The 15,515-nt window shown below is 42.2% G+C and overlaps 1 protein-coding gene across 7 annotated transcripts in view; it reads right to left on the minus strand.

The window, feature by feature from the left end:
• The window catches only part of CSPP1 (centrosome and spindle pole associated protein 1), a 156,550-nt gene that overhangs the window by 8,767 nt on the left and 132,268 nt on the right, over positions 1-15,515 (minus strand). For 5 of the 7 annotated variants that reach the window (XM_054019063.1, XM_054019064.1, XM_054019060.1 and 2 more), the window contains 2 exons: positions 8,192-8,301; positions 7,298-7,448 (listed from right to left, as the gene is read on the minus strand). In XM_054019063.1, the coding sequence (XP_053875038.1) occupies positions 7,298-7,448; positions 8,192-8,301 (261 nt within the window). Of the gene's footprint in view, positions 1-2,860; positions 3,003-7,297; positions 7,449-8,191; positions 8,302-15,515 lie in introns of all 7 variants that reach the window. The other 2 variants (XR_008443876.1, XR_008443877.1) reach the window with 1 other exon arrangement.

The following is a 15,515-nucleotide window of genomic DNA, read 5'->3' on the forward strand; positions in this document are numbered from 1 at the left end:
CAAGTGTCCTAATAATATTTGTGGATGACACAAAGTTGGGAGGGGATTGGAATGCCATACAAGAAGATCTGGATGAGTTTGTAAACTGAAGTAATAGAAATGGGATGAAATTTAATAGTGCAAAGTCATGCATTTAGGGACAAGTATTTTTGCTATAAGATGGGGATTTATCAGTTGGAAGTGACAGAGGAGAAAGACCTGGGTATATTGGTTGATCACAGGAGGAGTATGAGCCATCAATATGATATGGCCATGAAAAAAACTAATGCAGTCCTAGGATGCATCAGGCAAAGTATTTCCAGTAGAGACAGGGAAGTGTTAGTACCACTAAACAAGGCACTGGTGAGACCAGAATTGCACATGGTATTCCAAATGAGGTCTCCCATGTTTAAAAAAGATGAATCGAACTGGAACAGGTGCAGAGAAGGGCTACTAGGTGACCCGATGAATAGAAAACCTACCTTCTGAGAGGAGACTCAAAGATCTTGGCTTGTTTAGCCTAACCAAAAGAAGACAGATGGGAAATATGATTGCCCTCTATAAATACAGTAGAGGGATAAATACCAGGGAGAGAGAGAAGTTATTTAAGTTAAGCGCCAATGTGGACACAAGAACAAATGGATATAAACTGGCCATCAACAAGTTCAGGCTTGAAATTAGGCGAAGGTTTCTAACCATCAGAGGAGTGAAGTTCTGGAACTCACACAGGAAAATGATAACAGACGAAAAACACCACATCACCTGTGGGTGAACACTTTTCACAAAGCTATCATTCTATATCTGACCTATCAGTTCTCTTCCTCAAAGGAAACCTACACAACACTTTCAAAAGACGAGCCTGGGAGATTAAATTCATAACTTTGCTAGACAGTAAAAATCATGGACTGAATAGAGACACTGGATTTATGGCTTATTACAATAATCTATAGCACACGAACAATCCCCCCCTCCAGCTGCTCTTATTCCCTCCTCATGACTGGAGGGGCCACTTCACCTTGAATGGTCCCTTGAAATATGTCTTAACTACTAATGCGAAACAATCTGTTCCATCTTGTATTTAGCTTTAACACTCTGCATAAATTTCCCAGACCTGAAGAAAATCTCTGTGAAGCTTGAAAGCTTGTCTCACTTACCAACAGAAGGTGGTCCAATAAAAGATACTATCTCACCCACCTTGTCTCTCTAATATACTAGGACCAACATGGCTACAACAACACTGCATAAAACAAAGGGGCCAGGGGAGCAGGAAAGACACACCATACAATCTAACATGTATAGATTATTAGGGTTCGTTTCTCACTAAAATCCCTGAAGCAAAACAGGCTCTAAACCAAAGATTCTGTTCAATTCTTGTCATGTTTAACAAGAATCTATTAAGTCACTCACATCTTTTAGTCTCTCTCCCTGCTTCAGGTTCACCTGGCAAGAGTAGGAAATAGGACCACCATAAATAAGGGACAGCTCCAAAGAATCATGTAGGGAAAAACAGATTTCCCCATGCCCCCAAGTGACAGTGAACAGTGTTGGGGTTTCCCCGAGATCTTTTCCACTCGGTTCCCCAAGAACTCATTTCAACTCCAGTCTTATCACTCAGGTTCCTTTATTTGGTATAGAGCAAAGCTACACTGAGTTGATCAGACTAAAGTGTATGGGGTGGGTATAGAGCATACCACACTATAAAGTTACACAGAAGCACTTTACCTTATATAACATCTTTATCAAGACTAACAACATATACATCCTTAACTATATACACTGCGCATCATATGCTTCCGGACTGGCTTGGTTGCTTTGCAGGAACCAATCCCTGTACAGCATGCTCTGACCACACACTGTGCAGGCACACATACTCTTTACCTCATCTTACATTACAGGCATATCTTGTCTATTCTAAATGGTACCAGAGTGTTCCCCTGTATCTTAGCCAGTAAAGACATGCTGTCTCTAGACTACTGATCCATTTATCTTCTCAGTCATGCCCACTAAGAAATGAGGCAAGTTACTTATATCCAGGCCTACAAAGAGAGAGAGGGGTTGCGTGCTGCAGGGCACCTCAGTAATCTGGCTACAATTAAGCCTTCCACCTTTGATCTTGAAACTCTCTCCTACTTCTGAAAGGAGGGGAGAGCACAGACCTCTGACTCATCAGGCCTAGACTTCTCAGAAAGGACCCTCTTGGTACGTCACACAGGCTCCACCCAATCCAAAGCCAGAGGAAGTGATGATGGCATCAAGTGGGAGAGGCAGCACAGGCATTGCGCCTCTCTTTCAGAGCGGCCATCCTGTACTGAGGATCTAAGAAAATCTCAGGAGGGAAAACAAAGTTTCTCACTTAAAAAAAATCAGGGCTCCCTGGAGGCTCCAAAGATATCTGTTTCTATAGATAAATATATTTTAGGGGAAAAAAAGACCAAGTCTGGTCACTTACTCATCCTGACCATCACTTTATAAAAGTGATGGTCAAAATAATTGAGTCCAGAAACTGGTGATGAAAAAACTAACCTATTGAGAAAAAATACAGAAGTTTGGAAAAAGGATTTCGATATCTGATTACTCTATATTAAATTCCCAGGAAAAACACTCCAGCAGTAAAGCTTATACAGTTACTCGTTTTTGTTAATTAATAACAAATAGCAATTGACAGCCCTTCTTTAGCAAATTTTCTTCTTGTAGCTGTTATTTCTAACTGTTACATGGAATCAAAAAGCTTTACTTTGAAGAAAACATTGTTACTACCCACCCTTGACTTGGCTGCATCGCCAGGGAAATGAAGTGATCCATTATATCTCCCTAACAAGGGAAGAACTGATGTGCTAACTGCAAAAGGAATGATAACTTACCTTACTGTAACTGTGGTTACCTGTTTGCTTGGAAGTGGGTAGTAGGAGTCCTACTTAAACAATGACTTCAGGACATCTCTACCAAAGTGGGCATCCAAGCTGGAAGCCTCTACCAAAAAGTTGTATCTTGAAAAGATGTGGACCAAGCTCCACGCAGCTGCCCTACAGATTTCAGAAATAGAGACATTCTTCAAAACAGGTGGCAGAAGCTGTCTTAGCTCTAGTGGTATGAGCTCTAAAGTGGGCAGGTGGTTTAACATAAATATCGGTAACTCATATCCTGCTCTTACACAGTTGGAGATCCATTTTCATAATCGCTCTGAGGAAAATACCTCACCCTTAATCCTTTCAGCAAAGGCAATAAACAGTCTAGGTGTGTTCCTGAACAATTTAATCTTGTTAAGATAGTTTGACAAGACCCTTATTACCTCAAGTGTATGAAATTTTCCTTTCCCCAGGGTTGAGAGAGACTTGAGGAAGAAAACCAGATGATGAATACATTGGTTAATTTGGAACTCAAACAACTCCAGAACTTGGGATGAGACATCAGAGTAACTCTATCCTTATGAGACACTGTATAAGGGGTACCCATCGTGAATGTGCGAATATCCTCTACCCTCTAAGCTGATGTAATAGCTACTAAAACAGCAATCTTAATGGAAAGTGATATAGGGAACAGGTGTCCTCGGTGGTCTCCACGAGTATCAGTTCCTCCGGGTAGGTAGCGAAGGGTAGGTTCTGCTCCTCTTCGGGATAGCAGGAAAGGGGCAGGCTCGGCTTCTCCTCGGGATAGCGGGAAAGGGGCAGGCTCGGCTCCTCCTTGGGATAGCGGGAAAGGGGCAGGCTCGGCCAGTCCTCCTCAGGGTAACGGGCGAGCGGTAAGCTCGGCTGGCCTGTTGAGTCAGCAGGCCGGTCGCGGCCTGCTGCTGTCTCCCAAGCGGGAGCTCGGCCACAGACGTCTGCTCTCTCCGCCGGCTTGTTCTCCACTGAGCTCTGCAGGCAGGCTTTTATACTTCCAGGTCGGCACTGTGACCTCTGAGGGGCGGGCGCCAGACCCGGTGGCTCCGCCCACGTTGGTGTTAGGGGAGGTTCGGCCCTCAGTGGGGCATCCCACCGCCTCGCTACAGAAGGTAATATGCATATATTGCTGCTAGATAAACCCTTATGGAGCTGACAAACTCCAGATTGCTTAAGGGCTAGTAGATGTTGAAATGGGTGATGTCAAAGGAGAGAGCTGATTCTGAGATGCCCAGACAAAAAACTTCTCCTTAGCTTTTTTAAGTCTAGTTTAAGGCTTTCGTGCTTTGGAATAGAATTTTGGCACAGCTTTTGGTGGATGTCACCTAGCTGGCATCCAGGCTGCCAGATGTAACAGATTGGGGTCCAGGTGCAGGATCTGACCATTGGTCTGCAAGACTATGTCAGACAGAGCAGGCACAGTGTTTGGGGCTTACGTTGAGAGGTTCACCAGATCTGAATTCCAAATTGTCTGGCCAATGCTGCAAATCTTTCAGTTTCCTCAGTAGCATGGGAATCAGGGGAAAGGCATGTATCAGTCCTGGTATCCAAGGGATGAGAAAGGCATCTGACAGGGAGCCAGGACTGGAGCCCCCTCTGGAGCAGAACACTTGACATTTCTTGTTCTGGTCTGTAGCAAGTAGCTCTACTGATGGATAACCCCACCTGAGAAAAAAGTTCTGCAACACTGCATCCTTGATCAACTCCTCATGGCTATCTGAACTGTCTACTGAAGTAAATGGCTAGAGAGTTCTGAATGACTGGCAGATGCAGGGCCAGTGATATGATCTGGAGATGAATATACCAATGAGCTCTCCCAACCTGTTTGGAGGCATCAGTCACCTGTTTTGGTAGGTCGAGATGCAGAAAAGGGTACTGTATTGCACACAGGATGAGGGTCTTTCCACCAGTTTAACAAGGAGAGGCTGCTTTAAGGGACCATGACCACCATGTTCATTTGGTGCCTCGTGAGTAGATACGCTGATTTCAGCCACCCTGGAATGGAGGGTAGGTGAAGTCTGGCAAATCACATTAAGTAGGTGCATGAGGCCACGTGTCCCAGAAGTCGGAGGCATGCTCTCACTTTCGATATCTTTGGCTGAGCTTCAAGTGGTTGAAACCACTCTGGGTATCCCAAATGCTTGTAGTCAGGACTATCTTCTCATCACCACAGATGTGGCCACAATGTGTGCCACTGTATTGCATGCATCTAGAGCTGCATGTAGGGACATGCAAGCTACCAGCTGCCTTTTGTTCATTATAGATTCTAACTCTTCCTTATATTCCATAGGAAACCTGCTTGTAAATTGAAACAGCTTGTCCCAGTGGAAGTAACTGTACTTTGTGAGAAGTACCTCATTATTAGCTACTCTCATTTGGAGGCTGGGTGATAAGTAGATTTTACATCCAAATAAGACCAACTTTTTAGGGTCCTTCTCACTAGTTGTTGGCTTGAGATGTCCTTGTTGTTTGGACTTCTCCTGGACAGCATCTACAACCAGAGATCCTGGCACTGGGTGAGAGCAGAAATACTCAAATCCATTAGAAGGAACTAATTCTGAGCTCAGCTAGACTGGACAGTTGCTGGGCAACTGAACACGCACTGTACAGTGACTAGAGGTGAGGGCTCCGTATGTGAGAGCTCTAGGTATCTGTTCTCACTGGTACATCTTGAAGTAAATTAACTACTGTATTTTATATAACTAATTCCCACAGAGTTTTAAAGCTTCATTTGAGTAGCCTATTATGAAAATGCAATCAATAAAATAATTAATAAATAAAAACCACCATTACACAATTTCTCCCCCATAGTCCCCAGAGATATCTCACGTACCCTCAGGGGTATGCATATTGCAATTTCGGAATCCCTTATCTACATTATCAACTAACACCAGTTTACTCGTAACTAACAATTCAGTAACAGGACAGTGTTTATCTCTAGGAAAGCAGGTGGACATTGCAAGGGTTCCATCTTGCTGCCATAGGGGGAAAGAAGGAGCCAAGAGATGGCTGGACCGTCTCCATCCTTTATGACTTGGAGCGGGGAGGGGGTCACAAAGACAATGCTGGCCAAAAGAATCTGATCTCGCATGCATAAGTCTCATGGGCACCAAGAATGGAATCCACGTGGACAATCACTAAAAGACAGACAGGCTGTGCTTAGAGTCCACTAAATGCCATTGTAAAATCCAACTTTTTAAATCTAGTAAAATACTACTAGTTAACATAAATGGATCATAAGAAGGAAGACCCTCATTCAGAGACACGGCAGTCAAAGTAGCAAAGGAAGAAAAGGTGGAGACTGGCTCAAAAAAAAAAAAAAAAAGACCAACCAAGTTATATATAATTAATAGCAACTTTGTTCACACAATATTAAGTGAAACCACGAGGGGTGTGATTGAACAAGAAAAGAAGTTGGGTAGATAGACAGGAGAGGACTGAATATGGTGAAGATGTATTTGAATTGTATGGCATAAGGAGGGTTTAGAAAGATTTAGCTGCAAAGAAGACAGAAATGAATAGAAGGCAGAGTAAAAGCACAAAGAAAGTCAAGCATGCTGGGTTTTTCCACCACTGTTGCTCTATTGGATGAAAATTACAGTAAGCCAGTGATGACAAGAACAACTCTGGTTGTAAGAGTACCATTTGCTACAAAATCAAATACATACAGTTTGTAAAGCATTTTGGGATGCCTTCTGAATAATGGCTGTCAAATTAAAAAAATACTGGTTTTAAAACTGCTTAGACAGGATGTTGATTAGTTTATATTCAAAGATGGGATTTGAGACTTATGCCAAAGAGTATTTTCAGCGCAACTGAGTATGTCCCAACATACTGACTGGGGGACAAATCACTACATATAATTAAAACCAGACACTTTCAGAACAAAAAGGAAATGCTTCTCCATAAAGTCAGCCTGTGGAATTCTTTGTGACAGCAGCTCCGAGTTCAGTACTGCAATTTGAGAATTTTATCACCAACATAATCTGTAGGTACTTGTGCCAAGACTGGAGTAATGAAACATTATGCTTCATAGCATGCGCTGAGCTCCATAGGGGGTAAAAAAGAATATAGCTTCCATATTCACGGCTCAATTGGCCAGCTGCATTATGGGTTTTATTGAAGGGTTTTAGTTCTTTTCACAGATGCATCAAATATTAGGTTGTACACCACTATCCTAGTCACAACACAAGTCTTGAGTTGGCATCACATATCCTTTCATTTTCGTTATTATATCCCTGACCTCTCAAAACTTGCAACAAACTTCAATTAAAACCTTTTTTATCAACTGATTTTCCAGCAAACCAGTGATGTAGAGTATTAAATTATGTCAAAATAATCTAATTGGACTGTCTTAGCCAATTTCTTCTTGTTTAGTCTACAAGTAGTTTGTCTGTTAATATCAGTTTCTTTAGCTTTAACATCCAACAAAGTCATACCTAGGTTAACAGATTTCTTCTGCAACTCATTCAATCTTCGTAATCGTTCTTCATTCCTGGCTTTCAGCAGATCAACATCGAGACTGGAGCTTGAGTGCAAAGAGAAGCTGTCAGGCTGTGGTGGTGGTGACTTGCTAAAAGGGACATCATCCTGCAGATTTAGAAAACATGGGAAGATTTCAGTAAATATGACACTCCTGCCGAAGGCCCACTAGGTATACAACCCATTTATATTATGTATATACACATAATCTACAGCCATATAATATGTCACCTATTGAAATAAGAAACACAGTAATTGTCATCTAGTCTACTGTATTCTCTCTGACTGTGGCCAATACCAATGTCTCAGAGTAAGATGCAAGAAACTCCACAATAGGCAAATCTCCTTCCAATTCCTAATAGTTAGAAATTAATTTGCCCTGAAAAAAGAGGTTTAATATCTCTTCCAAGCATTAGCTACTGTAACTGTAGATATAAATGTCTAATTCCTTTCTGAATCTTGCTAAGTTTTTGGTCTCGATGACATCCTCTGGTAATGAGTTCCACAATTTAACTAAATATCATGTTTAAAAAAAAGATTTCATCAGATTTCACTTGTCACCTTTTGAGTTCATTGATTGATCCTTTGTTCTTGTGTTATAAAAGAGAGAACAGAAGTTCCCAATCGATCTTTTCTATACTGTACCAATCATTATTTTATATACTTTTATCATGTCCCCTCTTATTAGTCTCCTTTGTAAAGTAAACAACCCCAATCTTCTCAATCTCTCTATACAACAGTTTTTCCATACCACTACTCATATTAGTCTCTCTTCTCAGAAACCCCTGAGGTTTCTTCTTCAAATGCAGAAGAGAGGTGCAGGGGTGGGGAGAGTAACATTTCATACATACAGTAAATTCCATTGCTTTCTTCTTTATTCGTCTCCTCTCCCTTGCAGATGGTGGTGGCTGTGAAGATAAATTAACTTCTTCGAAAGCTGGAAAGGTTTCCCCATTAGTGCCTGGAAAAGGGAAAGTGAACAAATTCCTCAAGAAAATCAAATCACCACTGTGATAAGTCTGATTACATTTAGTTGTTAAACACGCAGTGCTAATATAGCACACACAACTTGACACAGATACACTAAACAAAGAAATACCTTTCATCAGGACATCCCATGGGGAACCACTAAGCTTAGTGATACTGCATAACAATGACTTGTATGTAATGGGTATGTGTGATGCTTCTCAGAGTACCCAGCAAGGCTCCTCGCTACCAGCTGCCCTTAGCACGAGGAAGCCTTGCTGTACCTGTCAGAGGTAAGCTCCCCAATTCTTCTGGCCAAGGGCAACACAAGCACTCCCTTCCAGGCTTAAGCAGGCCCTCCTCTCTCTCTACAGGTCAGTGATAGGCACACTCCAACCCTCGAGCTCTCCAAATATCCTCCTGGAGCGATGAGTTGCTTCCAAAGGAACAATACACACCTGCTTACCAGTTTCCCTTCAGATCACCACTCCATTTAACCCACAACACTTACATTTACATTGAAATCAAGCAAATGTTTATTTAACAAAGACTAGACATTAAAATAATAGCAAGTGGAAATACTGGAAACAAATGGTTACACACAAAATAAAATCATAACATGCCTTCTAGGGCCTAGACTTAATTAACAACATGCTGTCTTGTCTAATGAAGTTTAGCTCTCCTAAGTCTTAGCAGTGTTTTCCAGCCAGGTTGGCTGTGATCCTCCTTTTGCAAGACAGAACACACTGACAGTTCCTCTCCTCAGTGAAGGATTCTGGGTGTACCTCAGTACCCACAAGTTATACCTCAAAAATCCATTATCTTTAAGCAAACACGATGCCCCTTGCTGTGTTTGTTTTTTCCTGCAGATCTTCTCTTATGTGAATTCACAATCTCTTCATTAGCATCAGGCTCAGTAATGTAAAAAGTCTTAAACTGTAAGCCACAAAATACACTTTGACTAACCAGAGAGATAAGCATCTACTACCCCCTGCCTAAACAGAACCTGTTTAAATCACCTTCTGGTGCCCTGTCTTAACTCACATACCTGTAGAACACAGTTTTCAATATAGACAGTGTGACAAAGTTCCTCCTCTACCTTGGTGGGTCCTGCGCTTATTGGCGGATTTGCTCGCCTCACAGATTCACCATGTGGATCGGGTAACAGCTCAGAGAACCTTCCCCTCTGGTAGAAGCCACAGTCCAGGTCAATTCCTCCTGTGTCTAATCAGGAGTTGGGAGGAACCCGGGCCCACCCTCTAATCCGGGTTCCAGCCCAGGGCCCTGTGGACTGCAGATGTCTAGCGTGCCTCCTGGTACAGCTGCACGACAGCTACACTCCCTGGGCTACTTCCCCAGGGCCTCCTCCCAACACCTTCTTTATCCTCACCACAGGACCTTTTTCCTGGTGTTTGATAATGCTTGTACTACTCAGTCTTCCAGCAATATGTCTTCTCACTCTCAGCTCCTTGTGCCTCTTGCTCCCAGCTCCTCGCATGCACGCCACAAACTGAAGTGAGATCCTTTTTAAACTCAGGTGCCCTAATTAGCTAGCCTGTTCTAATTGATTCTAGCACTTTCTTAATTGGCTCCAGGTGTCTTAATTATCCTGCCTGTCTTAACTGGTTCTAGCAGGTTCCTGATTACACTAGTGCAGCCCCTGCTCTGGTCACTCAGGGAACCGAAAACTACTCATCAAGTGACCAGTAAATTTACCCTCTACCAGACTCCTGTACCCCACTGGTCTGGGTCTGTCACAACAGATAACTATTTAAATATCATCCATACAGACATCTTGCAATGATTAAGATGACTAATGTGTTACTGGCTGTTAGTAGAGACTTCACATAACATCCTCTGGCTCACTATTATGCAGACATCAGACCCAGGGGATCCCTGTAAACCCCTGTACACCTCTTATGCCCTCTGCCAGTTGGCGCTTTTGGTATTTCTGTTTATAAGGGAGATCTATGGGTGATTGTGTTCCTTAACAACATTCTGTAATCAGGCTTCTTGATCATATCTGAGTTATTAGCCTGATTACATAATAATATGTTAAGTCCCACTTAAGTTAACAAGCCCCCCAAAACTATTCTATCAGGATCAAGTCACAAATGTGTATCCTCTGACTAGTATAGATGTACCCTCAAGCGGTGTTTATGTCCTTCATGTCTTTCTCATGATGGTCCTGTCTTCCTTTAACAACAGTTTTCAATCCCTCCTTTGCTTTGAAACACACAAAGCGTATGAAACTTGTCTCCACTGCCTGTTTCAGGCTCCTGGTTTGCGCCTTTTATGCCCAACAACATAAGTTTGGTATCTGGTGTAGGCCTTGGTAGAGCGCTATGCATGGCTAACAGTACGAACCAAAGGCGGTGAACCAAAATAGGCCTTGTCAGAATTGTAACATCTAAGTATCACCTAACCAAGTAAGCACATTCCTGACCAGAAAGGATGGTACAAGAACACAGACTCCTCATAAAGATAAGGATGAAAATGTCTTGTTCGAACTATAGGGTACAAGGTGGTAACAACCTCTGGAATGTAATATGCAACTGGTTTGTAACGGTCAAGGTGTCCATCCCCCCACTCTGAACTTTAGGGTACAGATGTGGGGACCTGCATGAATAACCCCTAAGCTTATTTTTACCAGCTTAGGCAAAACAGTCGCTGCCACCACCAAATATTTAAAAAAAACATTTGAGGGAGAGCCATTTGGAAACTCTGCCTTCCCCCAAATATTTCCCCAGTCCTTATCCCCCCTTTCCTGGCAGGATTTGACTAATTTCCCTCCCCCAAGTCTCTATACCCTTTTTCCTGGGTAGACTCAAGAAAATTCCCCCCACCAATTCCTGGTGAGCCCAGATCCAAAATCCTTGGATCTTAAAACAAGGAAAAATCAATTAGGTTATTAAAAGAAGACTTTTAATTAAAGAAAAAGGGTGAAAGGAATACCTCTGTGAGATTAGAAAGCAAGATGATCTCACAGACAACAGATTCAAAACACAGAGGATTTCCCTCTGGGCAAAACCTTAAAGTTACACAAAAACCTAATTTGATTCTCCCTCTATTTTGAAAAAAGAAATCACAAATAGAAATAAAAGTAATTTAATACATTCCTTCTCTAATTGCTCACTACCCCATTAGGAGTGGGATGGTTCCTTCTCCCCATCCGGCAAAAGCACCCACAGAACAGACAAAAGGACTGTGTTCCCTCCTCCCAACTTTGAAAGTATTTTGTTCCCTTATTGGTCCTTCTGGTCAGGTGTTAGCTAAGTATTGTGAACTTCTTAACCCTTTACAGGTAAAAGAGGAATTAACCCTTAACTGCCTGTTTATAACAGTAACAATGTATAAAAGGAGAAGTCATAGGAGGGGCATCTTTGTCCTGGCCTAGGAGATGACACTATGTCAAGGGAGACACTACCTTGTTGCAGGCATACCTGAAGTTCTCACAACCTTTTTTAGCATTTTGTAACAGTTTCAAACAACATGGAAAGAAGAATTGAAACAAATAAGTTATGAATGTTTTGCATTACTTTTTTGATTTCATAATACTTAGCCAGCTAACTTAAGTCTTAAATAAAAGCCACAAGAGCTCTGTGTAAGATTGATGTTTGTCTCTTTCACCAACAAAAGTTAGTCCAATAGAAGATACTACCTCATACACCTCGTCTCTCTACCTAAAAATATCATTTAAAAGTCAACCTTAAAAACACCAGTATTCTTGGTGACTATACATAACAATACCATTATTCTTAGTTTCTGAAATATTTCCACAGTATATTGATAAAAATCACATGCTTAACAGAAGAACTGAGAATAGAAGCATTTACTTCACCTCTGCTACTTATCACAACCTGTTACTTTAAACATCTTTGGCTCTGAAAGAGGAGGTTACTAACCTGCATGGTCCTTATCTGTATTCCACAGTGAGATTATGCATGCACACCATACGCCTGGAACCAGAGAAATGGAAAGTAGTGTCCTTTGGTCTGTGCATGCGCCCTGGCTCACCTTGTGCCTCTGAGCAAGATGATAAAGGGTGGGGCAGATCGACTGCCTCTCCAGTTCCTTGTCCACCGGGAATCAGAGAAGATCCGAAGCAGAGGGGAAGGAGGGCAGTTAATGGAATACAGATAGGGACCACACATTTCGAAGAACCTTCAGTTACAGGTAAGCAACCTCCTTTTCTTCTTTGAGTGATGGTCCCCATTGTATTGCACTATGGGTGGCTGACAAGCAGTACCTAAGTAGGAGGAGGGTACAAGGAGATGGACGATAGAGTTGAGCAGAGAACCACTGTCCTGAAGGAGGCATCAGCAGCAGAGTCATGTCTCAGGGCATAATGCCTCGCAAACGTGTGAATAGAACATATCCAGATATATGTTGGGAGAGTAACACAGCGGGGCACAGACTATCCAATAAGTTCTTGGACTGCATTGCAAACAACTTTTTATTTCAGAAGGTTGAAAAAGCTACTGGGGGGAAGCTGTTCTAGATTTGATTTTAACAAATAGGGAGGAACGCGTTGAGAATTTGAAAGTAGAAGGCAGCTTGGGTGAAAGTGATCATGAATTCAGAGTTCACAATTCTAAGGAAGAGTAGAAGGGAGTACAGCAAAATAGAAACAATGGATTTCAGGAAGGCGGATTTTGGTAAGCTCAGAGAGCTGACAGGTAAGGTCCCATGGAAATCAAGACTGAGGGGAAAAACAACTGAGGAGAGTTGGCAGTTTTTCAAAGGGACACTATTAAGGGCCCAAAAGCAAGCTATTCCGCTGGGTAGGAAAGATAGAAAATGTGGCAAAAGACCACCTTGGCTTCACCATGAGATCTTGCATGATCTAAAAAATAAAAAGAGGTCATATAAAAAATGGAAACTAGGACAAAATTACAAAGGATGAATATAGGCAAACAACAACACAGGAATGCAGGGGCAAGATTAGAAAGGCAAAGGCACAAAATGAGCTTAAACTAGCTACAGGGATAAAGGGAAACAAGAAGACTTTTTATCAATACATTAGAAGCAAGAGGAAGACCAAGGACAGGGTAGGCCCACTGCTCAGTGAGGAGGGAGAAACAGTAACAGGAAACTTGGAAATGGCAGAGATGCTTAATGACTTCTTTGTTTCAGTCTTCACTGAGAAGTCTGAAGGAATGCCTAACATAGTGAGTGCTAATGGGAGGAAGGGGGTAGGTTTAGAAGATAAAATAAAAAAAGAACAAGTTAAAAATCACTTAGAAAAGTTAGATGCCTGCAAGTCACCAGGGCCTGATGAAATGCATCCTAGAATACTCAAGGAGCTAATAGAGGAGGTATCTGAGCCTCTAGCTATTATCTTTGGAAAATCATGGGAGATCGGACAGATTCCAGAAGACTGGAAAAGGGCAAATATAGTGCCCATCTATAAAAAGGGAAATAAAAACAACCCAGGAAACTACAGACCAGTTAATTTAACTTCTGTGCCAGGGAAGATAATGGAGCAAGTAATTAAGGAAATCATCTGCAAACACTTGGAAGGTGGTAAGGTGATAGGGAATAGCCAGCATGGATTTGTAAAGAACAAATCATGTCAAACCAATTTCTTTGATAGGATAATGATTCTTGTGGATAAGGGAGAAGCGGTGGATGTGGTATACCTAGACTTTAGTAAGGCATTTGATACGGTCTCGCATGATATTCTTATCAATAAACTAGGCAAATACAACTTAGATGGGGCTACTATAAGGTGGATGCATAACTGGCTGGATAACCGTACTCAGAGTAGTTATTAATGGTTCCCAATCCTGATGGAAAGGTATAACAAGTGGGGTTCCGCAGGGCTCTGTTTTGGGACTGGCTCTGTTCAAAATCTTCATCAACAACTTAGAAATTGGCATAGAAAGTACGCTTATTAAGTTTGCAGATTATATCAAACTGGGAGCAATTTGCCCCAGGCTCCGGGCCCCACGAGTCCTGTCTGAGAACCCCTTTCCTGGCTAGAGGAGCCTCACCCGGCGGCGGTCCGGGTCTTCGGCAGCACTTCAGCGGCGGGGGGCCCTTCAGTCGCTCCAGGTTATCCGCGGCATTTCGTCGGCAGGGGGCTCTTCAGTGCTACTGAAGATGCAGAGCAACTGAAGGACCCGCCGCCGACTCAGAGCGCCACCCGGTAAGTACAAGCACCGCAGCGGGTGGCGCCTTTTTTTCGGTCCTCTCCCCCGCTTTGCCCCAGGCGCCCTGAATCCTCTGGGCAGCCTAGAGTACTACATCAGTTCAGAATGGAAGACCTGTAGTTTTAAACTGAATCTGCTGAATGAATTGTTCTGTATCTTGCATAACGGTGTAGACCTCTATGATTATAAAGCATTTGCTGAAGAATTGTCATCTTGCCCTACCCTTGCCAAAGAACTGTGCTACAGAATCTAAGCTCATTTACAATATACACATAAACATACACATGTATACACATTTTAATCATCCTAGTTTTGAAGATCAATCTTCCAAATATAAATCAAGCACAAGCTAATGGAGCTTCATGAAACAATAGCTCAGAACAGCCTCATTCACCTCAATAGGTTACTATGGTCTAGTCTACCTAAAAAATTAGGTTGCTCAGGAGTGTGAAAAATTCACCCCAGTGAGCGACGCAGTTAAAGCAACCTAACCCCCGGTAGAGAGCACTAGCTTGATGGGGAAGCAGATTACCTTCAAGAGCCCCTCCTAACAGTGTAGGTAGGTTCTTCACTTAAGCACTATAGTGGTGCACAGCTGCAGGGCCTGATTTTTTTTTACGTGCAGACCAAGCCCTATGAAATCTAACAAAAGAATATTTATCTATCAATTTTGTTATGTATTTCACTGCTGATCATTTTAGCAGAAACATCCAGATAACTTGCTTATCCCACAATCTCAAATTGCCTCCCATCGCTCCCCAAGTGCCAAAAGTCCCATTGTCCACTATAACTTGCCAAAACATCCAGGTTCACCTGGACAATTTCAATACAAATATCTGATGTACTGAAAGTTTAAAATGCAGGGAGAGCATAAAATAAATGGAATTTGATAACAAAATAAGCAGTAATATTTAACTCATTTTAAAACTTTAATTCTTTATAAAAATGAAGCTTATGGAGAATTCTCATTCAGTGGCATCACAATGCTGCAGAATCTGGAGACAATGTAATGGAATTTAGGTCCAGCTAGAGATGTGGCTCTTATAAAAGACAA

The sequence above is a fragment of the Malaclemys terrapin genome, chromosome 2 (assembly GCF_027887155.1).
Source record: "Malaclemys terrapin pileata isolate rMalTer1 chromosome 2, rMalTer1.hap1, whole genome shotgun sequence".
In the NCBI taxonomy this organism is placed as follows: Eukaryota; Metazoa; Chordata; order Testudines; family Emydidae; genus Malaclemys; species Malaclemys terrapin.